The sequence below is a fragment of the Hylobates moloch genome, unplaced genomic scaffold (assembly GCF_009828535.3).
Source record: "Hylobates moloch isolate HMO894 unplaced genomic scaffold, HMol_V3 SCAFFOLD_8, whole genome shotgun sequence".
Classification (NCBI taxonomy): Eukaryota; Metazoa; Chordata; class Mammalia; order Primates; family Hylobatidae; genus Hylobates; species Hylobates moloch.
The window spans coordinates 26106037-26132294 of NW_026652283.1; the positions used below are offsets into that span (position 1 = coordinate 26106037).

Below are 26258 nucleotides of genomic sequence, written 5' to 3' on the forward strand. Positions count from 1 at the left end.
CTATAATTATGCTATTTCATGAATGCTACATAAGTAAAATCATGCACTTTGTCCTTCTGAGATTGGCTTTTTTTCACTCAGGATAATTTTTTTGAGGTTCATCCAAATTTTCGCATGTATTGATCTTTCCTTCCTTTTCATTGCCGAGTAGTCTTCCATGATATGAATCTACACAGTGTGTTTAACCATTCATCCGCTAAAGGACAAATGTGTAATTTCCAGTTTGGGACTATTATGAATAAAGCTGCTTTGAACATATGTGTACTATGGGAAATAAGTCTTCATTTCTCTGGGATAATTACCCAAGGATGAAATTACTGGGTCATATGGTAAGTCAGTTTTAAGTTTTGACAGGAACTGCCAAACAATTTTCCGGAGTGGCTGAAACCTTTTGTATTTCCACCACCAATTTATGAATGATCAAGTTTCTCCACATCCTCACTAGCATTTGGTGTTATCACTATTCTTTTCTTTTTTTTTTTTTTTTTGGCCATTGTGACAAGTACGTAGTGATATATCGTTGTAGTACTAATTTGCATTTCTCTAATGGCTAATAAGTATTGACCATCCTTTTGTGTGTTTATTTGCTATCTATATAGCCTCTTGGTGAAATGTCTATGCATGCCTTTTGCTCATTTTCTAATTGGATAGGTTTTTTTTAATGTTGAGCTTTTTCGAGATTTTTATATAGTCTAGATACAAGGCCTTTACCAGATATGTGCTATGCAAATAATTTTCCTGGTGTGTAATTTGTCTTTTCATCCATTTAACAGGGTCTTTGGCCAAACTAAAGATTTTAATTTTGATGAGGTTCAACTCTTACAGATTATACAATTGATGTTAAGCCTAAGAACTCTTTTCCTAATCTTATGTCCCCCAAATTTTCTGTGTGGTTTTTTTCCTAGAAATTTTATAAACTTACATTTTAATCCTTTTAATTTTCAGCTCCTGTGTCCAGTTAGGCCTCACTTCCTTTAATATTATCTAGATTACTTAGAGTACTTTTTACTTTTTTGAATTTCATTTACTTCCCATTGCAATACAAGCACTACCAAAGCATCCTTTTATATGGGAATGGTATTTCATTTTTGAAAGATCAAAATTACCTCCTCTCTTGGGTGATTTTTCTTAATCTGCAAGACTTAGTATCTTGGTCTGTTTGCAGCTTATTAAAAGACATGGTGACCCTGAATCGTCAAATCGAAAAGCTGGAGGACCGGGGCCTTGACCTTGATCAAGGGACAAACACTGAGGTAAGCTAGAGACTTGGGAAAGACAGAGGTTGGGGATTTCTGTCACTTCTTCCCCTACTACCCTTCTATTGTTAATAGGCAATAACAAGAAGTAAGACTCATAAGCAGGAGTGCTCTCTTCTGAGCACCCTTTTCCTGAGTAACACTGCTTTTCTCTGATGACACAAAAAGCCTAGACTTTTCTACTTTACCTAGAAACTCAGCTACCAAGAAGCTCTATCTTGATGCCACCTTAAGATGAGTACCTTAAGGGAGAATTGATTTTCTTAATCTTTGTATGTCAGCACCAACAGTACAGAGAATATGTCCAGGAAATAAATATTTGTCAAAAACTGCATCCTTGGAGTGCAAGGGATCTACCTGTGTTTGTCTTGGATGCCCATGAAGAGTTCTTGTGTTGGTTTTCACAATCTCCAGAGTTTTCCTGATATTGTGTCTCCTCACACTTCTTATAGACCCTTCTCAAATTAAGGTTTAATTTTCCACTTTCTTTCTTTCTTTTTTTTTTTTTTTTTTGAGACAGAGTCTCACTCTGTTGCCCAGGCTGGAGTGCCGTGGCACGATCTCAGCTAACTGCAATCTCCACCTCCCGGGTTCAAGCAATTCTCATGCCTCAGCCTCCTGCGTAGCTGGGATTACAGGTGTATGCCACCATGTCTGGCTAATTTTTGTAATTTTAGTAGAGATGGGGTTTCATCATGTTGGCCAGGCTGATCTCTAACACCTGCTCTCAAGGAATCTTCCCGCCTCAGCCTTCCAAAGTGCTGGGATTACAGGCGTGAGCTACCACACCCAGTCTAAGGTTCCATTTTCTTATTAGTAATAGAATATTACAGCTGAAAGGTAGAGATCAACTTGTGACACAAGTTAGATTTCAGAGTCCTGGCTGATAGTTTTTCTGGTTTGAAGAAAGGCCCCTGCAAAAGAAAAAAGTCTGTGTCTAACAACTTCTTTTAACTGAAATTGCCAGCTTCAATTTTAACTCAAGCCCAAGAGTTTAAATTGAGTAGATTTTGGAAGCAGTAAAAGAGAAAATTCTCTTTTATTAAAGGAAGATATTATTTATTTGGGCCTCTTACATATTAAAAGTCACTTACAGATCAGTGCAAATCTATTGCCTGGGGAAAAAATTACTTTTAACTGATATCGTCCAACATTGAGTCACAATCTTATTTTGCATGAGTTGAAAGAGTTTTTTCACTATCTTTGGGCTTTGGAAATTGCAAACTATAAAAAAGGGAAGAGGACAAAGGCCAAGAAATATTCTGCTTTAGCGAATTTCCTCCAAAATCCACCTGTTAGTATTACAAAAATATAGATTTCAGTAGCAGGTGCGGGGAGGGAGGGAGGAGTATCAAAAGACTGAGGAGAGAGAGAAACACACACATAAATGAAAGTGAGATTTTTTTAAAGGGAGGAGCTTGGAATAATATGCAAGAGGAAGGCATCACACACATATATTTCCACATATATGGAAATTCTCTGTGCTGGGGATACACAGTTTTGTATACACATTAAAAACAACAAAAAAGAAGCACAAGCTTAAAAACTAGAAACAATTCAAATATCTGCCAGTTGTCATTTGGATCAACTGCAGTACATGTACGTGATGGAATACTACTCAGCAATAAAAAGGAACAAACTTCTGATTGACCCAACAACATGAATGAATCACATGCATTACACTAAGTGAAAGAAGCCAGATTCAGAAGACCACTTATATACTTTGTGCTTCTGTTTATGTAACTCTGAAAAAGGCAAAATTGTAGGAACAGAAAATAGGTTAGCAGTTAGTTACCTGGGTGTAGTGGAGGAAGGGGGACAGGGATTGACAAAGGGGTATAAGGAAATTTAGGGGCTGATGGAAATATTCTATATCTTCTTGTAGTGGTTATTACACAACAGAATGCATTTATCAAAATTCATAAAACTGTATACTTTAAAAAGTGAGTTTTACTGTATGTAAGTTATATCTCAATAAATGTGTCTTCAAAAAAAATGGCACCAGTTCTGTCTCAAGAAGCCTACGGTCTGATGGAAAAGGCTACCTAAAAACAAATGTGGTAATATATCTAAAGGTGAAGCTTTAAATATAATTGTTGGATGAATGTGGTGACTCACACCTGTAACCCCAGCACTTTGGGAGGCCAAGGGAGGAGGATCACTTGAGGCCAGGAGTTTGAGACCAGCCATGGCAACATAGCGAGACCCCTATCTCTACAAATAATTTAAAAAATTAGCCAGGCGTGGTGGTGCATGCCTGTAGTCCCAGCTACTCAGGAGGCTGAGGTGGGAGGATCACCTCCTGGAATCAGGAGGTCAACGCTGCAGTGAGCCGTGATCAGTGAGCCACTGTACTCCAGCCTGGGCAACAGGGTGAGACACTGCCTCAGCAAACCAACCAACCAACAAACAACGAAAACAACAAAATAAATAAATAGGTAAAATTGTTACAGAAGCAAAGTTAGTAACAATGGCTGTAGGCTTACTCTGGTGAAGGGAAAAGTGATGGTTCTTAGAAATAGATACAGGAATAGCAAATAAAAAGTGGGAAAATTAAAGGAGAAATGAGTTAATAAAGTTAAAATAATATCACATATATTGGCTTACTTATTCTTCATAAAGAAATGGAATAACTAAGAAAGACATGAAAAGGCAGGGAGGGAAAATTGGTAAAATTATTTTTTAAAAAAGCAAAACAGAAACGAAAGTATTTGAAAGAACTTCAAGCTACAGAAAGGACTTTGAGGTGGCCTTTGGGTGTTATTTGACCTAATATTGAGCCCCCAAGCCATGAAACTTTCTAAAATTTCTATGTGAATTTCTGGGCTTTCATTCAGAGACTGACCTTGTCCCAGTTATCTTTGATAAGGGCTGTATGAAGATATTTACTCTGTAAATAAACTAGGATACCAAATAAAAGGAGATTGTCACAGCACAGCTCTTCTCTAAATAATTAAACCACCCAATTCAGGGATTGGTGATGAATAAACGTGTTAAAAAATAGCTATACTGTATATTCTCTAATTCACCTATAAGCTACTTGAGGATAAATATCCTTGTTACTTGTACCTAACTAGCATGATGCCTAGCGCAATGGTCACTTACATAGGATGTGGTCATTATACATATATATAATGTTTTTTATGTATAGATAGATTTTTTTTTTTTGAGATAGTCTTATTCTGTTGCCCATGTTGGAAGACAGTGGCGCCATCTCGACTCACTGCAACCTCCGCCTCCTGGGTTCAAGTGATTCTTATGCCTCAGTCTCCCCAGTAGCTGGGACTACAGGGGCACACCACCACAGCTGGCTAATTTTTTTTGTATTTTTTGTAGAGATGGGGTTTCACCATGTTGGCCAGGCTGGTCTCAAACTCCCGACCTCAAGCGATTCACCCACCTCGACCTCCCAAGTGCTCGGATGACAGGCATGAGCCACTGTGGCTGGTTGCATGCTTATTTTAACAATTAAAACATTATGAAATGATTTCATATAACTGAAAAATACCCTCCTCCTTTAAAGACAAATACAATGAACGTTTTAGTATATTTATATTCTTCCAAATTTTTATACATATATTTACACATTGTTGTTTTGATGGGATTGTATTATACATATTGTTTTGCAACTGCTATGGCACTTAGCATATTTTCTTCAACAATTTTCTATGCTACTAGATGTCATTTTACTTTTTTTTCACTCCTATATAATGCATGGCTTGATATTTGAATTTATTAATTTTATTTTGTTGGATACTTGGGACTTTATAATCAATGTTTACCATTACAAACTATGCCTCAAAAATCCATGCCTTGATTGCTCTTGCAAGTACTTCTTTAAGCATCTATTTCTGAGGCTGGGCACAGTGGCTCATGCCTTAATCCTAGCACTTTGGGAGGCCAAGACGGGTTGATTGCTTGAGCCCAGGAATTCAAGACCAGCCTGGGCAACATGGTGAAACTCTGTCTTTACTTTTCAAAAGAAGACATACATGCGGCCAAGAAACATATGAAAAAAAGCTCAATATCACTGATTATTAGAGAAATGCAAATCAAAACCACAATCAGATATCATCTCCCACACTGGTGAGAATGACTATTATTAAAAAGTCAAAAAATAACAGATGTTGGCCAGGTTGTGGAGAAAAGGGAACACTTATACACTGTTGGTGGGAGTGTAAATTAGTTCAACCATTGTAGAAAGCAGTATGGCAATTCCTCAAAGAGCTAAAAGCAGAACTATCAGTCGACCCAGCAATCCCATTGTTGTGTATATACCCAGAGGAATATAAATCATTCTACCATAAAGACACATGAACGTGAATGTTCACTGAAGCACTATTCACAATAGCAAAGACATAGAATCAACCTAAATGCCCATCAATGACAGATGGGATAAAGAAAATGTGATACATATATACCATGCAATACTGTGCATCCATAAAAAAGAACGAGATCATGTCTTTTGCGGGAACATGGATGGAGCCGGAGGTTGTCATCCTCAGCAAACTAACTCAGGAACAGAAAATCAATACCACATTTTCTCACTTATAAGTGGGAGCCAATTGATGAGAATTTATGAACACAAGGAAGGAAACAGACACTGGGGTCTACTTGAGGGTGGAGGGTAGGAGGAAAGAAAAGAGGAGAAAGAGTAACTCTTGGTTACTGGGCTTAATTCCTGGGTGATGAAATAATCTGTACAGCAAACTCCCATGACATAAGTTTACCTATGTAACAAACCTTCACATGTACTCCTAAACCTAAAATAAAAGTTAAAAAAAAAAAAAAGAGAAAGAAACCTCATCTCTACAAAAAATAAAAAACTAGCTGGGCATGGTGGCACATGCCTATAGTCCCAACTACTCAGGAGACTGAAGTGGGAAGATCGCATGAGCCTGGGGAGATGGAGGCTGCAGTGAGCCATGATCACAGCACTGCACTCCAGCCTGGATGTCAGAGTGAGACCTTGTCTCAAAAAAAAATTAATTTCTATAAGTGTCATCTTTAGAACTCATTTTTCTTGAATCCTAGTATACTCTTTTTCCTGCTATATCTCTGCTTTTCAGGGTATCCTGAACTTCTCTTAGTGGATGATTAATTTAAAACCTTTAAAAGCATTCTTTACTTGTGACACCTGCAATTGGCATTCACGTCGTAGAAGGTGATGGTTTGCTTCAGCCCGTGTCTTGTGCTTACTGACAGAAACCAGCCAAAACCATCTGTTATCTCTACCTGGCAACCTATAGGAGACATGGGAAGAGAAGAAGAACCAGATCTTTTTGTGGACAGCTCTTTTGCAAAGCCGTCGGGCCTGAATATTCAATAATGAGGACTTACATTCACAAATTCTAAAATTTTAAATATTTAAAAGAAATATTTTCTCAGAAACATAACTATGTTTCTTCAACTTGTGTCCTGGTAGAAGTTTTTTAAGGAGCAAGGAAGGAGTAATGAAGAGAGAAGCATGATTTATTATTAACTGCTATTGTGTAAATGCATACTTCTAAAGTATTGAAAATAATCTTGTTGATCTTATGGTTATACCACTTACAGTCTGCAATTTATGATTACACTATGAATTTACTCTAAGAGGAAGAAGTTTACAGAGTAAAAGTAAACTTCAATGAAGCACTTTATAAGGCTTGTCAAAATAGGTGAGATTTTATTGTACAAATCAGAAAAATATAAGTTTCACTTTATCCAGAATTGTGGATGTCTTTTTAGGTGAATGCTTGTAATGAAGTTTATGAATTAAAGAAGAAAGTCATGGAAAGGCTGGAGGTAAGATTTCAGTTACACAATTCAAACAATGATAAAATCAGATAATTTATATCTAAATACAGGGGTCATTCTTTGCCTAGAATGTGACAGTGCACCACACACTAGTCTCTTTCTTTTTAATTTAATTTAATTTAATTTAATTTAATTTAATTTATTATTATTATTATTATACTTTAAGTTCTGGGTTACATATGCAGAACATGCAGGTTTGTTACATAGGCATACATGTCCCATGGTGGTTTGCTGCATCCATCAGCCCGTCATCTACATTAGGTATTTCTCCTAATACTATCCCTCCCCTTGCCCCGCACCCCTCAACAGGCCCTGGTGTATGATGTTCCCCTCCCTGTGTCCATGTGTTCTCATTGTTCAACTCCCACTTATGAGTGAGAACATGCAGTGTGTAGTTTTCTCTTCCTGTGTTAGTTTGTTGAGAATGATGGTTTCCAGTCTTATGGCCTTCTTCCTCCCCTTTGGCCTTCTGCTTGGGCCAACAAAACATTCACAATTCCAGTGTACTCCCAAGCTCTCACACCCCTGTGCTACTTCTACTTCTCATCCTGCCATCTGGTGCTTGCCCTTCATGTCTACATATTTCCCATTCTTCAAGGCTCAGCTCACAGGTCATCTCTTCATCGAGACCTCTCCTAATTTCTATTACATCAAAAAATAACTCCATCTTTGAACTCCTCCCACAATATCTTAGACATTGAGGTAAATGTGATTGGGCAAATGAGACAACGAAAGAATGAATGTATCAACCTGTCGGCTGCTCTGAGGCCGACTCATTCCACCTATCTCGAGTAGATGTCCCCATCACCAAACCTCAGACACTCTCTGTTCCCACACCCTATTTGTTTTCTCTTTAGTGTGTATCTTAACATGTAATATAGAATGTACGTATGTGTTTAGCTGTTTATCACTTGCCCCCAGCCCCTGTAATAGATTGCATTCCTTGTCTATTTGGTTAACACTGTATCCTAGAACCTGTTAGCAATAGTCACCCAATAAATATGCTTTGCATAGATGAATGAATTGAGTAGCGGAATTCAGTACAAGGACATCTTCCTACATTAATAATCTACTGGTTAAAGATTAGCATGTGGGTTTCATTTAGTTTTCTACCATAGTGCTACCTTACACTGTGAATGTGTAAGTCTCCTTCTGTTCAAGATGCACCTGCCAATGATCTGTTCATGGGACCTATGTGTGATTTCTAACGTGGGCCCCCAAGGTGATCCAGAGGAAAAGCACTCTGCATTATCTATAGTAAGACTTGGAGACATTTAGAATTTTTTTAAGGTACTTGATTGCTGTTTTTTTTCAGGGCCTTTGCAAGAATGTGGAACTGCTGAGTGCAAAGCTGAGGATGTATCAACTGGAGGCAGAGGATACTGACTCTCACAGTTCTGAGGAAGTAGATACGGAAGAGATGGAGGCCCTGCTTCCTCAGGCCCCAGCATCCTTTTTAGCGCAGAACTCTCCTCCCCCCGATACAGCGTGGTAAGTCAGAGCAAGGGGCCATTCAGGGCTAAATGACTGCCCCAAAATGTATGGATTATGCTGGGATTGATTTTTTTCAAGTGTTGACTAAAATGTTTTATTTTCTTTTGTAAATTGTCTATGTTATTTAAAAGTCTATATGTTCATTGGAGTCACAGGATTTTTCTTATTTAGATAAAGATCTATTGCATTCGATATATATAGATTGCTTTCTTACTGCTTTAGATAAATCTAAAGATTTAGCTTTAGATAAATATATCTAAATATAGATAGACGTATCTTCATGATCAAAGATATATGACCAAAGACCTCTTGTGGGTGGCTATTAATGTTAATTATATTTTTAGTTAGTCTGTTCCTTTCTGTCTGAAAACTCTTTCAAACAACATTAAGTCAATACTTTAATTTTAAATTTTCTTCCATGATGGCTGCAAATACAGAGAAGCTTCTCTATATATTTCTATAGATATATAGAGATTTATCTATGTATAGAGAGATATAGATTTATTTCTATCTACATATCTATAGATATATCTATAAAATCTATCTATATCTATCTAAAATCTTAAAAGATGGCATCTATACATGATGAGGCAACCGCCTCCACTCTTTTTTTTTTTTTGAGACGGAGTCTCACTCTGTCACCCAGGCTGGAGTGCAGTGGCGCAATCTTGGCTCACTGCAAGCTCCGCCTCCCAGGTTTACGCCATTCTCCTGCTTCAGCCTCTCCGAGGAGCTGGGACTACAGGCGCCCGCCACCACGCCCGGCTAATTTTTTTGTATTTTTAGTAGAGACGGGGTTTCACCGTGGTCTCGATCTCCTGACCTCGTGATCCGCCCGCCTCGGACTCCCAAAGTGCTGGGATTACAAGCGTGAGCCACCGCGCCCGGCCACAACTGCCTCCACTCTTATCAGTTATGTTCTTTTCATAAGAAATTTGAAAAGTTTTGTTTGCTGGGCAGGATGCCTTACCTTGGACAGTATTGGAAACACACTACCAGCAAATTCTGGCTCTTTGGATCCTGTTCAGGAGATGCCACACCATCATTTACAACCTGAGAAGTAATTTCCTCTAAGAAAACATTTTTGATTCTTTATCTCCAACCACCAACCCAGGTAGAATCTTACCTCTGTCTTCTATCAAGTCCTTTGCCCATTTTGAAGAATTGGGTTGTTCTTTTTTTTTTTTTTTTTTTTTTGCTGTTGAGTTGTAAAAGTTTATGTGCACACCTTGCACATAATCCTGTCAGAGAGCCCATGGCATGTTATTGAAATTAAATTGTTTCACATCTGTCTTCTCCTAATACTCCAAGGGATACACAAAAGCATGAATCTTGTCTTCGTAATTTGGGGACTTGACGTATACAAGATACTCATAATGCTCAAACAGATGCGTGCAGGCCAACTCATGTTGACCATCATAGGAGACAGCATGTGCTGCCTCTTTGAATTTGCAGGATACGATGTGCTCAGATTAAACCATGTAGGAGATTGGGGGACCCAGTTTGACATGCATATTGCTCACCTGCAAGATAAATTTCCAGCTTGTCTAACAGTTTCACCTCCTATTGGAAATCTTCAGGCCTTTTATAAGGAATCTAAGAGGTTTGGTACTCAGGAGGAATTTAAGAAATGAGCATATCAGGGTGACATTCTGTTTCAGAGTAAAAACCCAGATACTATAAAAACTTGAAAGTTTATCTGTGATATCTTCTGCCAATAGTTTAGTAAAATCTATGATGCTGTGGACATCTCTTTAATAGATAAAGAATAATCCTTCTATCAAGATAGGATGAATGATGTAAAGGAATTTGATGATAGATGATTTGTGCAAGTGGACGATGGCAGAAAGTTTTTGTTGGTCCCAGGATGTTCCGTACCATTAACCATGGTAAAATCAGATGGAGGCTAGGTGTGGTGGCTCATGCCTATAATCCAAGCACTTCGGAAGGCTGAGGCAGGTGGATCACTTGAGCCCCAGGAGTTTGAGAACAGCCTGGGCAACATGGGAAAAACTTGTAAAAAAAAAATCAGTGACACATCCCTGTAGTTTTACCTACCAGGGAGGCTGAGGTGGGACTACCACCTGAGCCCAGGGAAGTCGAGGTTGTGGTGAGCCTCGAGATCATGCCGCTGCACTCCAGCTTGGGCAACAGAGTGAGACCTGGTCTCAAAAAAAAAAAATCAGATGGAGGTTGTAACTATGATGCATCTTATCTGGCTGCTCTTAAGCAAAAACTATTTGAGGAAAAAGAAGATATGGTTATCTCTGGGTGAACAGTCAACAATCTCTGCACTTCCAAAAAATATTTGCTGCTGCTCAAAAGATTGGTTGGTATGACCCTAAAGTAACTCAAGTCTCCCATGCTGGATTTGGTGTGTTGCTAGGGGAAGACAAGAAGTTCAATATATGTTCAGATGAAACAGTTCATCTTGTAGACCTGCAATAAGGACTAAAGTGACCCATGGACAAATTGAAGGAAAAAGAAAGAGGCAAGGTCTTAACTGCAGAGGAATTGAAGGTTGCTTAGACATCTGTTGCTTATGGCTGTATCAAATAAACTGAACTTTCCTATAACTGGTTGAGTGACAACATCTTCTCATTTGACAAAATGCTAGATGACAGAGGAAATACAGCTCCTTACTTTTTGCATGGTTTCACTAGAACAAGGTCTATTGCACATCTGGCCAGTATCAATGATCAGATGCTCCAAAAAGCTGCTTGACAGACCAAGATTATTTTGCACCATGAGAAGGAATGGAAACTAGGCCGTTGCATTTTATGGCTCCCCGAGATACTACAAAAGATTTTAGATGACTTACTTACGCACACTCTCATGGTTCTATGAGCTGGCAACCACTTTCACAGAGTTCTATGATAGCTGCTATTGTGTGGAGAAAGATCAACAAGACTGGAGAGATATTGAAGGTGAACATATGGTACATGCTGCTGTGTGAAGTAGTAGATGCTGTCATGGCCGAGGGGCTCAATATCCCGGGAATAAAACCTGTCCAAAGGATGTAATCCTGCTTAGGTTTGAACACTGTATGTTTTTACCATGGTGGTCACTAGCATTGTTTGCTTTTTTTTTTATAACCATTATATTGACACAAGAACATTTGTCAACTGTGAAAAAAAAAGAACTCTTACAACTCAACAACAAAAAGATAAACAACCCAGTTTGAAAAACAGGCAAATGACTTGGATACACATTTCTTCAAAGAAGACACATGAATGGTCAACAAGCACATGAAAAGATGTTTAGCATCACTGGTCATTAAAAAAACGTAAATCAAAACCACGATGAACCACAGTGGGATACCACTTAACATCCACTAAGTTGACTACAGTAAAAAAGACGGGCAATAACTAGCTTTGGAGAGGATGTGGAGAAATTGGAACCCTCGTATATCACTGGTGGGATTGCGAAATGGTACAACCACTTTTGAAAACAGTTTGGCAGTTTCTAAAACGGTTAAATATAGAATTACCGCATGATTCCGCAATTCTGCTCTTGGGTATATACTCAAAAGAATTGAAAATATCCACACAAAAACCTGTACACAAATGTTCATGGCAGGATTATTCATAATAGCCAAAAAGTAGAAACAATCCAAATGTCCATTAACTGATGAATGGAAAAACAAAATGCGGTGTAGCCACACAACGAAGTATTATTCAGCTGCAAAAAAGAATGATGTACTGATACATACCACAACATGATCTTAGAAAACATGCTCAGTGAAAGACAGCCAGACACAGAGGGATATCCAAATGATGCCATTTATATGAATGTTCATAGTAGGAAAATCCATATAGATTCAAAGTAGATTCATGGTTGCCAGGCATAGAGTGTTGGGGAATAGGGAGATGGTGACTGCTCCAGGGAATGGGGTTCCTCTTTGGGGTGACAAAAATTTCCTGAAATTAGATAGTGGTGATGGTTGTACAGCCTTGTGAATAAACCATTATTGATAATGTCCCCTAGTCCTTCCGTTCCCTTTATGGTCATCCCCTATGTACTGACCATAAATAATGTGGAAATATTGGAAAAGATCAAAGTTTTTACACGTGGCAAGGTTTGAAAATTAAATAGTATTCAAAAGTTAAAAGAATATTTTATTCTTTACCAAAGATGTCTAAAATGAACAAAATTATTAGTGACACTTTTTTTGGTTCTGTACAGGTGATATGAAAAGCCTTATTTTAATTTAGTTAAGTATGATTTTTTTCCAAAGAAAAATGTCTAGACCTTTTAAAATGAATATCATGCTTAGTAATAGAAAATTTAAATTTTTTAAACTTGTATTGATTTGTAAATAAAAATCAAATGATTCATTACTGTCAAGAAATAAATACGAATTTAACTGTACAAAGAGTATTTACCATAGAACAGAAAAAACTAGACGAGGGTATTCTAAACATAAGGAAAAAATTAAACTAAAAACTAAGACAAAATAAAAAGAATGAATGAATAAATGGAAGAGAGGAAGAAAAGATCAAAAATGTATCTGCTTATATTTGGGTGATGAGATTATAGTTTCTTCATTTCTCTGTTTTCCAAATTATCTTTGCTTTAGAAAATTTGTTTTACTTCCCAAAAACTTGATGTTAAAATGTGTTTCTTTGAAAATGTCATAGTTTACTATTTCCAAAGATGACTGGTTTTTTAATTTAGGAGGAACAGTGTTTATTTACTAGATATGTTTTTGTAGTGAGTTGTTTTTCTTTTCATAAGAAAGAACAAATCTGCCTTTGGTGCTCCTTGAAGGCAGGACACATCTGCTTCCCGTTATCAGCTCTCTAAGCCTCTTCCTAATAGAGTATCTTAAGAACATTGGCTCTTTAATAAATGTGTGAAGTGAAAGCAATTATGTGTGTAACTGCCAAGTGATAGCCAGTGGGGATAGGCGAGAAACTTGGCTCTAGTTTATAAAACCACTGAGTTAGGTCACAAAATTGATCCATGGCTAGCGTTAACTATGCTCTAGATTTTCTCTTCTGAAGTATTATAGATGGTAATTATCTCAGGTAATTGGATGATCTATGACATTTCTTCTTTGTGTTCTTCTGGATTTTCTGCCCTAATCATGTAATACATTTATAACTAGAAAATAATAATGCAAGGACTTAGAATCATAAATAAAATATGTCATAGGTGCAACCCAGAAGGATGGGTCTTCAAGGATTTAAAAAAGCTTCTATTATTTTATAAATAAAAGTCTGGTGCCAGGACAAAAACTAGGGGCAAAGAGCTCTGAATTCCCTTTATCACGTTATTCTTTGTGTCCTGGGGAAAATCTAACTGCCTGTGCCTTTATTTGCTCAAAAAGAGACATCATATACCTCATGAGTGAGGTAAAGATTGCAATAACCTGCTAGGATGTGAGAAGGACATTTCAAAGCAAAGAACCCCACACTATCCAGGGGTTTTATTGTTTCATGGCTATAGGATCTTGAAATTCCAATGCCAGACCTAGCATGGACATAAATAAGTGCTCCTCCATTCCCAGCTGCTGCTTTTACAAATGTAAACTGAAGTCAAGAGAAAATTACTTAGTTGAAGTTTTAGAGCTACCTGGGCGGAGGTGCCAGGAGCCTATCAATGTGATTATTTTCAGACTTTGGTTAACACAGATGTTTTCTCTCTTTGTAGGAAACGTGCACTAAGGATTTTCATCATGTTTTATGTCCTCACCGTCACTGGACTTTTATGTTACATACTATTTTTTGGTGCTACATTTCTCTTTGAAAGGGTGCTTCTGAGAATGCTTGGGTGCCGCACCACATGGGACCTATGGAAGATGATAGAGCCTTTCTTGAATTTGGAAGTGGAAGCCTTGTTACCCTCCTAAAGATACAGAAGTTACTGTCACCCTACTGACATTCTCACCAGTAAAAATTGTGGCTGTTCCTGTATTGTGGTGGCTAACTTATTTTTCAAAAAATAACATACAAGTTTTTTGTAAAGAACATTGTAATTACACAGAAGTTGATTGATCACAGAAAAAAAAATGAAAACAGCTTATCTTTACCCTTATGAGTCACAATGCCTTCTTGAATCATTCCACACTTTGTTGAAAACATTTTCTTCAAACCACTAACCTTCCTTCTCCCCCAACATGGTGTACATTAAGACTGCAAAGTATTATCTCCCGTGGTTATCTTCTCCATTTTGACCTCTGATGTCTCAAAAAAGAAAGCATAAAATTCTTTCCCCTCCACTGTATCCAATTTTACTTCCATTGAATTGAAGCCCTATTTTGGAGATAGTTGGCATTTCTTGGCTTTTCTCCTTAACGTTTATTTCTTCTTTTGATAACAGCACCCGAAGTTTGCTTTGAAAGAACTATCCCCAGCGGGCCTAATTATAGGTGGTCTTTCAGTCAGTGTCCCCTGTTTTCTTATTAATAAGAGCTGGAAAAATGTTGCATCAGACATTCTCTATAACTGAGAATTTTAAGAAGATTCACATAAAAAAAGGAAATGATTGGAACTTCGATTTTGTAAACCACTCCGTATCTTTTTCTACTTAAATTAGCCAGACTGGTTTGTTGCCTACAATCAAAAGAAGTCTAACTGATACAGTAGAGAATTTTGAATGTCAGACTAGAGTGTTTTATCCCTAACTTTGTAGGTAATGGGAAAATGCTAACATTTATTTTTAATATAAAAAATAGTTATAATTAAAATGTGCGAAAGTAATATTAAATAGAACCATAAAGAATAAATTAGAGTAGGAGGGCAGATGGAGTGCAAGAGTGGTTAAAAAGCCATTCAGTGGTACAGGTGGGCCAAAGAGGTGGAGATGGAAATGCGAAGACCGTGAATGAAGCAGACATTATGAGGTTGGATTTTATGGTATTTGATTGTGTAATGGACGTGGAGTTGGAAGGCTGGTGGCCAAGAGATATGGAATACGGTCCCAGCTCTCCTCTTATTTGACTGGATCTTGAAGGATGAATAATATTTTCATGGCAGAGATGACAAAAAGGCATTTCAGAGAAAAGAAAAACCATGAGTACAATTTAGAAGCCAGGAATATAAGACAAAGTTAGGAAAGTTGGTACAGCATAGAGCTCACCATACCAGTTTGTACAGTCTTTAGAAACAAACTATGCCTCATTCATGTTTCTGGTCTCTGGAATAGTGATTCCCAAATGCTGGCCCATTGATTGGATGCACTGGAATCTCTTGGGGAGATTTATACATTAGAGACTTCCCCCATTCCCAGATATTTGGATTCAGTAGAGCTAATGCAGGATCCAGGAACTTTATTTATTTATTTGAGACAGAGTTTCACACTTGTCACCCAGGCTGGAGTGCAGTGGCGTGATCTCGGCTCATTGCAACCTCCGTCTCCCAGGTTCAAGTGATTTTCCTGCCTCAGTCTCCCAAGTAGCTGGGATTACAGGCGCGCACCACCATGCCCAGCTAATTTTGTATTTTTAGTAGAGATAGGGTTTCACCATGTTGGCCAGGCTGGTCTCGAACTCCTAACCTCAGGTGATCTGCCCTCCTCGGCCTCCCAAAGTGCTGGGATTACAGGTGTGAGCCACCGTGCCCAGCCCAGGAACTTTATTTTTAAAAATAAAAATCCAAATTGGGTAACCATGCCTTGGTACACTGTAGGAAAATGCGGTGCACATAGTTTGTATGGACTTGATAAATACCCTTTGAAGTAAATTAAACTATGTGGTTCTTATCTTTGCAGCCTCCCTATCACCTCACCTCAGTCCTATATTCAATATTTATCTGTTCAATAATTTCAATCACAGCCATTTTTCCAATGCCCCCATCTTCCCACACCCTTGAAATAATTTTCAACTCCTTTACTATCTTATTTTTATGTTCCAGCAATCACTTGGCCATGCCAATTTCTTCTACAGATATTTTTATTAGATCAGCCCTATTATTTGCATTTATTTTGTTGCCATTTTTAATAGGTCTTACCATAGAGATGGATCACTGTTGGCCTAAGCCAGCCTGTTGTTTCTACTTCCATGGATTGTCATTATGTACACAGCTGCTGAAAAGAATGGACTTCAATCATCACTTTTATCTTGATACTCTGTAGCCAGAAAACTAGGCATATTGGTTGCTAGAAATATGCAATTTGTTTGCAAGTGGTTCTCAAGCTGTGATATTTAACAGAATTCCAAAAAAGGCATTTAATTATACATTTGTCTGAGCGTCACCTCCAGAAGTTCTGATTCTTTAAATCTGGTATGAATCTCTGATATCCTCTATTTTAATAGATTCCCCGAACAATTCTTATGACTCAAAGTTTAAGAACACCATGCTCTATGGGCAAAAGGTACCTGGGATTACAAATTAACTGAGATCCCATACAAGGTTAATCAAGGTTCTTTGGGAGCAGGGCGAAAGGGTGAGCGTGAAGGAATTTCCAGACACACAGAAAGGCAAAAAGCCAAAAGCTCTGGGAGCAATGACTAATATATTCAAAAGGTCTTGTGATAGGGACTATACTGACTTCTTAAAAAGTCACAGTTACCTTGTTTACAGACACAAGGACTATTCAGACAAATTTATAGATAGGACTTGTTGTATGTTTTTTATAATCATCAGGTAAGTTCCCATAACTAGAAACTGTACTGGGTGATTTACCTGTAAATCCCAAAAAGAAGTAGTGAGTTCAGTAAAGCTTAAAATCTTGTGATAGTCACATAACACTAATGACAAAGTAAGTTAGAGGACTAGATTGTTTTAAAGAATAAATTAATATTTTACTAACTTCCAAGACATATTCGATTAGGATTTTGACTAAGATGGAATACTTTTCCCTGGGAGATGAATGTCTTTGAAGTGGGAATGGTAATATTTTCACAACAATTTGTTTTCAATTCGTCAGCATCTCAAGCTGGAAAGCTGGAAGTCACAGTACTCTATTGAGAGAGGGAAACATTTAGTAAAGCACTGAAATATTAAGAGGGTATGAATGTCTACATGTGGTAATTCAGCTAACTGCTTTTGGTTGGTCAGGTCGGGTTTTATTTCAGATATTTTAATGCCATATTCAATTGAGCCAACTGCTGTACTCTAAACCATTTGCTAAAAATGTCTGAATCACTGCATAAATATGTTTTTGGTTTTGGACTAAGAGGAAAGAACATGAGTTTCACAAAATCTCCATTTGTCATGTTTTTAGGTGAAGACAGCTATGCTGTAGTGAAAGGAGCTTTAAACTTGGATTTAAAGTTGGGTTCAAGACATGATCCACTGTCGTCTGTGTTTGGATGGAGTCAGCTAATCTCTCTCCCTGGAGGGGGATCCAAACAACCATTCCCCATCTGCTGAGAGTTCATAGCTAAGACCCTACTTTGGACTTGGCCTTAGTCAAAGACAGTTGTCTAACCTAAGCTTCCTCTCCTTCCCTAAGGGTGGTCTGCATCCAATGCCTCACCCAGGGTACCTTTTTAGAGGGCCATCCTAGCCACAGAGCTCCTCGTAGGGTCAGCTGAGGCCTGTAGCGCAATTGTATCACATTTCATCTCCATCTGCCCAATTCTGCTTCTACCATCCCCTCCACAGGTGTCCACCCTGTGAGTGTCCCCCAGTAAACCTGTATGCAAGTCTTTGTCTCAGAGTCCTTTTCCTAGAGAACATTACCTAAGACACTTGTGGAAATAAAGAACAGTCAAATGAGAACAAGCAGAGGCTATTTATTCAGAGCTTGCAATAGCAAAGGAGTCCATCAGTTGCATTTTGGCAGAGACTCAAAGGCAGGCAGAGGAGTGGGAAAACTTTAGAGTGGAAAAAAGGCAAGGTTGGATAAGCCCTGATTGGGACATCCCAGGTGATTGATTAGGGGGTGCATATTTGACTTTCTCTAGTTGATCGTATGTTGGAAGCAGGGACAAAAATTAGGGGAGCTTCCAGTTATTTCTCACGACTTGGTTTACACATATATAAATTAAGAAAAATAATACCCGCCTCATGAGATTGCTGGATTAAAGCATCTGATGTTTAATAGGTTTTGAGTATTATTGTTATTATTATTATGAATAATATTTTTAAACATGTGAGATTGCCTTAATTAAGAACTTTGTGTTTGACCTAATAGTGAAGAAATGAATTTGAACACACTTCCTGATATATCTTAAAGTAAAATAAGTGAACCACAAACCATGAAGTCTTGCTTGACTCCTTCCTTTTTCATATTCCTCTCTTAGTCTGTCAGGAAATCTTGTTGCTTAAAACACATGCAGAATTCAACTGCTTCTCACCACCTCCCTGATAGCAACCACCTTTGCATGTTACCATTGTTGCAAAAACCAACCAACTTTCTCTTCGTTCTCCTGATTCCCCCCCTGCCCACATATAATTCAGCAGTCAGAGTGACACTCTTTTATAATGCAGGTCAAATCATGTCACCTTTCTGCTCCAAACCCCTTCAGTGGTTTTCCATTTCTTTCAAAGTAAATGCCAAAGTCCTTTCAACTACTTGTATTTGGCCACTGCCTTCTCTTGGCTCTGTAACCTCATCCTATTCTACTTGTCCTCTCGATCACGCTTCTCAAGTTCCACTGTTCATCTTGCTGTTCCTGGAACACATCAGGCACACTCTGGTCTCAGGGCTTTGCCCGGGCCAGCCACTATGCCTGGAAGTCTCTTCTCCATGGCTTATTTCCACAGTGCCTTCAAATCTTGGCTCAAAGGTTATCTTCTTGGCTATAATAAAAAAGACAGATAATAGTAAGTGTTGGTGAGGATGTGTAGAAATTAGAATCCTATTATATTGCTGGTTGGAATGTAAATAATATAGCCACTTTGGAAAACAGTTACTAAAAAAATTAAATATAGAGTTACCATATACCTTCAGCAATTCCATGCCTAGGTGTATATCCAAAAGAATTGAAAATATATATCCACATAAAAACTTACATGTGAATGTTCAAAGCAGCAGCATTCATAATAGTTCAAAAGTACAAACAATTCAAATATCAATCAACAGATGAATAGATAAACAAAATGTGGGGTACTGATACAATAGAGTTATTATTCAACCACAAAACAGAATGAAGTATTGATACATGCTACAACATGGGTGACCTTGGAAAACATGTAAAGTGAAAGAAACCGACACAAAAGTCTACATATTGAGTGATTCCATTTATATAAAATATCTAGAATATGCAAATCCATAGAGACAAGGCAGATTAATGGCTGTCAGAGGTAGGGAGGAGTGACTACAAATTGGTTTGGAGTTTCTTTTTGGAATGATGAACATTTTCTGAAATTTCATGCTGTTGATGGTTGTACCAAATTGTGACTACACTAAAAACCACAGAATTGTACACTTTAAAATAGTGAATTTTAAAATGTCGTCTTCTTAATGAGGCCCGTATAACCATCATGTTTAAAACTGCATTCCTCCCATCCCCATCCCACCTCTCCCAAACCTGCCCTGTTCTAATTTTTGTCATGACTTCCACCATAATATATAATTTACTTATTAGGTTTATTGTTTATCTGTCTCTTTCCATGAAAATGTAAGCTCCACAAGATCATAGACTAAACTAGGACTATATAGACATCACATTACATACAAAATATCAGAAAACATGTCTGAATGCTAAAAGGCTAAAGAGGAAAAGGAATAAGTTGTACCCAGGATGAGGGGGTCAAGGTTTAAAAGGGGTAGGTAACCAGGAGGGAGGAAATGGGCTAGAAATACAGATAACAATAATATGTAATAACTAACAACAGTCATGTTGTTTTAAAAATATTAGTATGTTTCACACACTGTGTTAAGCACTTCATGCATATTTTATGATTTAATCCTCACAATTATTTTATAAGCCAGATATTATCATTATCCCCATTTTTATACAGGAGATAATTGAGGCACAGAGGATAGTAACTTGTTTAGAGTCCCACTGTAAAAGGTAGCGTCAGGATTTGAATCTAGATTTATCTGGCTGCAATATCTGTGTCCTTTTCAAGTGACATGCAGCCTCCCCAAATTGGATTGTACGTTCTATGAAAGCAGGAAAAATGCCATGTTAAGCCCTGCATATTTAGCATATAGCACACTACTTAGAAGATAGTAAATGTTCACAAAATATTTATGAATGACCAGCTGGGAATGAAGGCAGGTGCATGTAGTCCTAGCTACTCAGAAGGCTGAGGTGAGAGGCTCGTTTAAGCCCAGGAGTTCGAGGCTGCAGTGAGCTATGACTGTGCCACTGCACTCCAGCCTCATAACAGAGTGAGATCCTGTCTCTAAAACAAGCAAGCAAACAAAAATTATTAATGAATCAATGAACTAACATTTATTCAATATCAAGTGCAGCTTTCACAAGTGCTACAGGTGTTGGAAACCACCTGCAACCCTGGCCATCTCTGGCCTCATCTCTGCCATTGACAACTGTTCCCAGAAGCAATATAGATGCAAAGGTCGTTGACATAGGCAAGGAATGGCCAATGGCCCCACTCTCCACCCAGCTGGGACGTGAGCTACTTCAGGGGCTACAACGTTTTCTGCTTTCTCCACTTCATCCCCAAATTGAATCCTCTCTTCAAGCCTAAAGTCCAGTTACTTTTTGTAGTACTGAAGGCCTGTCCATACCAGAGCATTATGTTGGCTTCCTTTCCCACCTTCTGGGTAGGAGCTCACACTGCCTGTCCCAATAGCTTCTGGCTGGTGAGACTGCCATATGCTCAAAAATCCGATTTTGTCTCATGACTTTTTTCCTTTGGAAGAGCTTTTGCTGCATGTGTTGATAAACAAGCAAAGCAAGTGGTTGCAGTAACTTCTATAAAAGCAGAGGTTTAACAGTTGAGATGCTTTTATCTGTAACAGGATACCTAAATTATATTGGCTTAAAGAATAAGGACACTTATTATCTCATATGGCAAAATATCTACAGTAAGGGTGGTTCCAGGGTTGGTTAGTTGAGCAGCTCAATGGTGTCATTGCTCTGAGTCACCATTTCTTCCATCTCTTGGCTCTCCCGTCATAGTCCCAAGGTGGCTGCCATGGCTCCAAACATCTTTATGCAACAGAAGGAAAGAATGGGAGAAAATATTTTCACAGAAGCTCCCAGCTGACTTCCTCCTGGGAACCACCTGATCAGACTAGATTACAGGCCCCAACAAACAAATAACTGGGATTGGTCTGCCTCTTTTTCCCCTCCACTGCACCTGTGAGCTGAAGCATAACAAATGGTCATGCTGCTCAGTTGCCACCAAAGAACTCATTCTTCTAGAAAAATCGAGTACACACAAAAAGTGAACAGTCTCTTCTGGATGGTAGGATTGTAAGTGACTTTTCTTCTTCAGAAAAATTTATGCAGTGAACGTGTTTCAACTTTATTTATTTATTTTGAGACAGGGCCTCACTCTGTTGCCCAGGCTGGAGTGCAGTGGCATGATCATGTCTCATCGCAGCCTTGACTTCTCAGGCTCAAGTGATCCTTCCCAACTCAGCCTCCCAGGCTCAAGCGATCCCTCCCACCTCAGCCTCCTGTGTAGCTGGGACCTCAGGCACATGTCACCATGCTTGGCATATTGTTAAAATTTGTTTTAGAGATGAGGTCTCACTATGTTGCCCAGACTGGTCTCAAATTCCTGGGCTTAAGTGGTCCACCTGCGTTGGCCTCCCAAAGTGCCAGAATTACAAGCATGAGCCATCATGTCAGGCTTAACTTTTTAAAAGCCTTTTTATTAAAAAGTGTTCTTACAATTAACAGAAAATTTGCAAGAATAGAATGAGAAATTCCCATATACACTTTATGTAGATTCACCAATATTTAACGTTTACCACATTTGCTTCATTAATTTCCCTGTCTCTATAATTTTTCCTGAGCCATTTGAAAGTCTGCATATATCATTCTCTCTCTCTCTCTTTCTCTTTTTTTAAAGACAGGGTCTCACTCTGTCACCCAGGCTGGAGTGCGGTAGTGCAATCATGGCTTACTGCAGCTTCTACCTCCTGGGCTCAAGCAATCCTCTTGCCTCAGCCTCCTGAGTAGCTAGGAGTACAGGTCACCACACTGGGCTAATTTTCTTTTCTTTTCTTTTTTTGTGGATACAGGGTCTTGCTATGTTGTCATTCTCTTTTCTTTATAATACTTGAAAGTGTATATCCTAAGAATAAAAAATATTCTCTTACAGATCAATGGTTCTAAAATTTAGGAAATTTAACATTGATACATTACTTTAATCTACCACCTACATTCTAATTTTGTCAATTGACCCAATGCTGTCTTTATAGAGATTCTTTTCCATGTAGGATCTAGTTTAGGATCTTGCATTAGGAATCTGGTCAAGTCTTTGTAATGTCCTTTTATCTGGATGACTTTCTCAACCTTTCTTTGTCTTTCATGCCCTTGACATGTTCTAACAGTAGGCCAATTATTTTCCAGAATGTCTATCAGTTTGGGTTTGTTTGATGCTTATTCAGGATTAGATTCAGATTATGCATTTTTGGCCAGAATGTTACCTAAGTGGTGTTGTATTCTTTTCAGGATATCATCTCTGGAAGTATACAAAGTCCATCTGCCCCTCATTGGTGATGTTAATTTTGATCACCCGGTCAAGGTATTGTCTGGTTTCCCCACTGATGTACAATGTTTTAATCATAAGGGAAAATTATTTTAAAGTAGTGTATTATAAAATATCACATTACAATAACTGGGAACTGGATTTAAATGAAAAATTGTATGTCATGCTCTCTTGTTTGTACAAAGAACACTTACTACACCCCACTGGTCGCACCAAACTTGAGAGATAAAATAGGACTTGAAAGCATCATTTTGCAGAAAAGAAACTAAGGTTTGGAGAGGTAAAGTCAGTTGCTCAACGTTTGTGCCAGAGCCAGGACTAGGACCAGAATACTCTCTCCCTGATCTGCCACCCTTCGCCCTCCACAGTACTCAAAAGCCACAGCATAACAAATGCTTCTCCCTGCTCAGCTGTCACCCAAGAACTCTTCGAAAGAAATTCCTTCCTTCCCTTCCTTGTCACTTAATATAATTGTAAGATTCCAAGTCTTCAGTTCCAGACTCCAGATCTGTTCACATTAAAATGCAATCCAGGTCCAAACTGGAAGTGAGTTTCCTGTTTTATCATTTAAATGAGTTACCTTAAGCCTTGGTTATCTCAGCAAACTTTCTTCTCCCTGCTCACTGGTCATACTTGGAGCCAGCCAAGAATGAGATAAAGAGGCTAGGATACAGTAGGCTGGATTCATTCCTCAGAGGTGTCTTTGTATGCTTGTGAGTAGAAGAGTAATGATGTTTTTTTTCCTGGCTGGAAACAGAATCAACTGTGCTATTTTGAAATCTACCAAAGGCAGACAGCCCAAGAACATATAATTGCAGAGAGACAGTTTTTTCTGGCATCCGTGTCTGTGTGTGTAGGTTGTGAAAAGCAATACTGGCCTAGCAGTAGATTTAGTGTCAAGCGAGCTGAGATTTAGTCCCAGGACTGTCACTAACGTATTCTCTATATTGCCATTTTGTTCACAATAGCAAGTAGTGACCTTTCTGTGCCTCTGCTTCTCCAACCAGTGATAAGAAGAGCTGCTCTTACATACGCACACTGGTATTTCATGAAGACAAATAGAGCATAGTGAAGGGAAAAAAGCGTACTGGTTCTTCCACTTAGTGGCTGTGGGTTATGAGCAGAATTGTGTCACTGCCAAATTCTTATGTGGAAGTCCTAACCCCTGGTATATGAATGTGTTTGGAGATAGGGTCTTTAAAGAGGTAATTAATTTAATTTTTTTATTTTTTATTTTTATTTTTAAGATGTTTGATTTATTTTTAATAATGCTTCATTGTATATTTTATACGCTCTCAAGTTACAGAAAACTGCAATGCTGAAATTCAACATTGGCTAGTGTCAAATGATTCCTTTTTTAAAAAAAAGATTTTGGTTTTAGGAGTGAAACAAATGGATCATGGAGAATGAATGCAGTAGATCATTACACAAGTGATCAGTCAGCATCTTTGCCTCCACATTAAGGTCACTGAGTGAATAGCTCAGATTTATAATATCTGAATTTCATGCCAGCGTAAAACCCACAACCTAGACTAAGTTATCATAAGACATTAGGAAGAAAGTATGGTGATAATATATCCATCCAAATGCTACATAAACAGAAACACTGTGAGAAAGTTGGCTGAGCACCTGAATAATCTAATTCATAATGTCTCCAAAAAGCCATACAATGATTTAGGGGAAATAATGAATGAAGATAAAGACATATATAATTTAAGATATGTATGTATCATATATATTTCAGTCTTTAGACTTAGTGTGTGTTAGACTTGCCTAGATAATTGTCCACTAAAAGATCAAATATTCTGATTTTTTTCTGCTACTGTTGGAGACATTCTGATACAGTTTCATTAAAGTTATTAAGTTTGAAACTGTACCTTTCTCATATTTTTCTAAAGAAATTTCTGATGTAGTGAAATTACATTAACTTTCAAGGTAGACAAACCAGTCCTACGACATACTAGCTACATTGACTTGAGTAAGGTTTTTTTTATTCTTTATTTTTGTTAGTTTTCCATTTTTATTACAAATAGAATTAAGAAATGATAACTAAAGAGGTAATTAATTTAAAATGAGGTCATGAGGGTGAGCCTTCATCCCAAAGACCATGTGAAGTGACAGAGAGAAGGTAGCCATCTACTAGACAAGAAGAGAGGCTTCAGAAGAAGGTGCCACCTGCGTTGACACTGATCTTGGCCTGCTGGCCTTCAGAGCTGTGAGAATATATATTTCTGTTGTTTATGGCACCTGACCTGTGGGACTTTGTTATGGCAACCCAAGCAGACAAATTCAGGGACCCGAGGAAAGTTACTTAACCCTTCTAGGCAGGATAAGTGACATAATTTTCAGAGTCCAGCGTAAATGAAAATGTAGGGACCCTTGTTGAAAAGTTACTAAGAATTTCAAGACAGCAACAGTCAAGCATTAAACCAAGGATGGGGACCACTCTAAGCAGCCCTGTGCAACTGCACATGTTACCCACCCATGGAGCCGATTCTTGTTCTAGGCCTCAGTTTTGTCATCTGGAAAGTGGGGGTAATAATTGCACTTACTTTTAGGGCTGTTGGGAAATTAACTCAGATTCTAGGACTAAGCTTTCAGAGTACATGAAAGGGCAACCCAGAAAGGTGTTCGAAGTTTGACATTAATTGTCATGCCTGGGTTGAGTTCCAGGATCACAAGAAAGAATAGCTTTTTTTTTTTTTTCTCCGTTTATGGTCAATGAGCCATTAGTGGGAAGAGAGAGTGGAGATGGGGAGGAGAGAGCATGGATATTTTAAAGCTGAGAGATTCTGCTGGGGCGAATAATGCAGATTGTTTGATGATTTGCTTGTTTATAGTCTGAGGGTCTCTGCTTCAGGGCAAGTGACTCCTTTCTTCTCCTCCTTCTCTCTTGCCTGCTACCCAGGAAGTATGCTCCACTGCAAGCGGCATTTGGACTCCAGAGCCTCCGTGTGGTTGCCTGACTTTCTGACAAAAGTGTTATTATTTCCACACATATGACTCTTTTATTCCATAAATAAATAAAGCTTTAGAAGTCAACTGAACACAACCCTGATGTCTAAAATAGGACAGAATAAATAAAGCTGATCCTTATAAGATTAATCCACATTAGAAGGTAAAGAAAGCCAGAGGATTCTGAGTGACATTTTGAAAGGAGGCAATTATTTTATTTGACATATTT

The 26258-nt window shown here is 38.2% G+C and overlaps 1 protein-coding gene and 1 pseudogene across 10 annotated transcripts in view; both read left to right on the plus strand.

Moving 5' to 3' along the window:
• The window catches only part of SMCO2 (single-pass membrane protein with coiled-coil domains 2), a 34129-nt gene extending 19472 nt beyond the window's left edge, over positions 1 to 14657 (plus strand). For 9 of the 10 annotated variants that reach the window (XM_058442932.1, XM_058442938.1, XM_058442937.1 and 6 more), the window contains 4 exons: positions 1166 to 1253; positions 6984 to 7040; positions 8368 to 8543; positions 14202 to 14657. In XM_058442932.1, the coding sequence (XP_058298915.1) occupies positions 1166 to 1253; positions 6984 to 7040; positions 8368 to 8543; positions 14202 to 14400 (520 nt within the window). In that variant the 3' untranslated portion in view covers positions 14401 to 14657. The remainder of the gene's footprint in view (positions 1 to 1165; positions 1254 to 6983; positions 7041 to 8367; positions 8544 to 14201) is intronic. The other variant, XM_058442939.1, reaches the window with a different exon arrangement.
• LOC116473871 (arginine--tRNA ligase, cytoplasmic-like) lies at positions 9923 to 11569 on the plus strand (annotated as a pseudogene).
• Positions 14658 to 26258: the final 11601 nt, after the last annotated feature.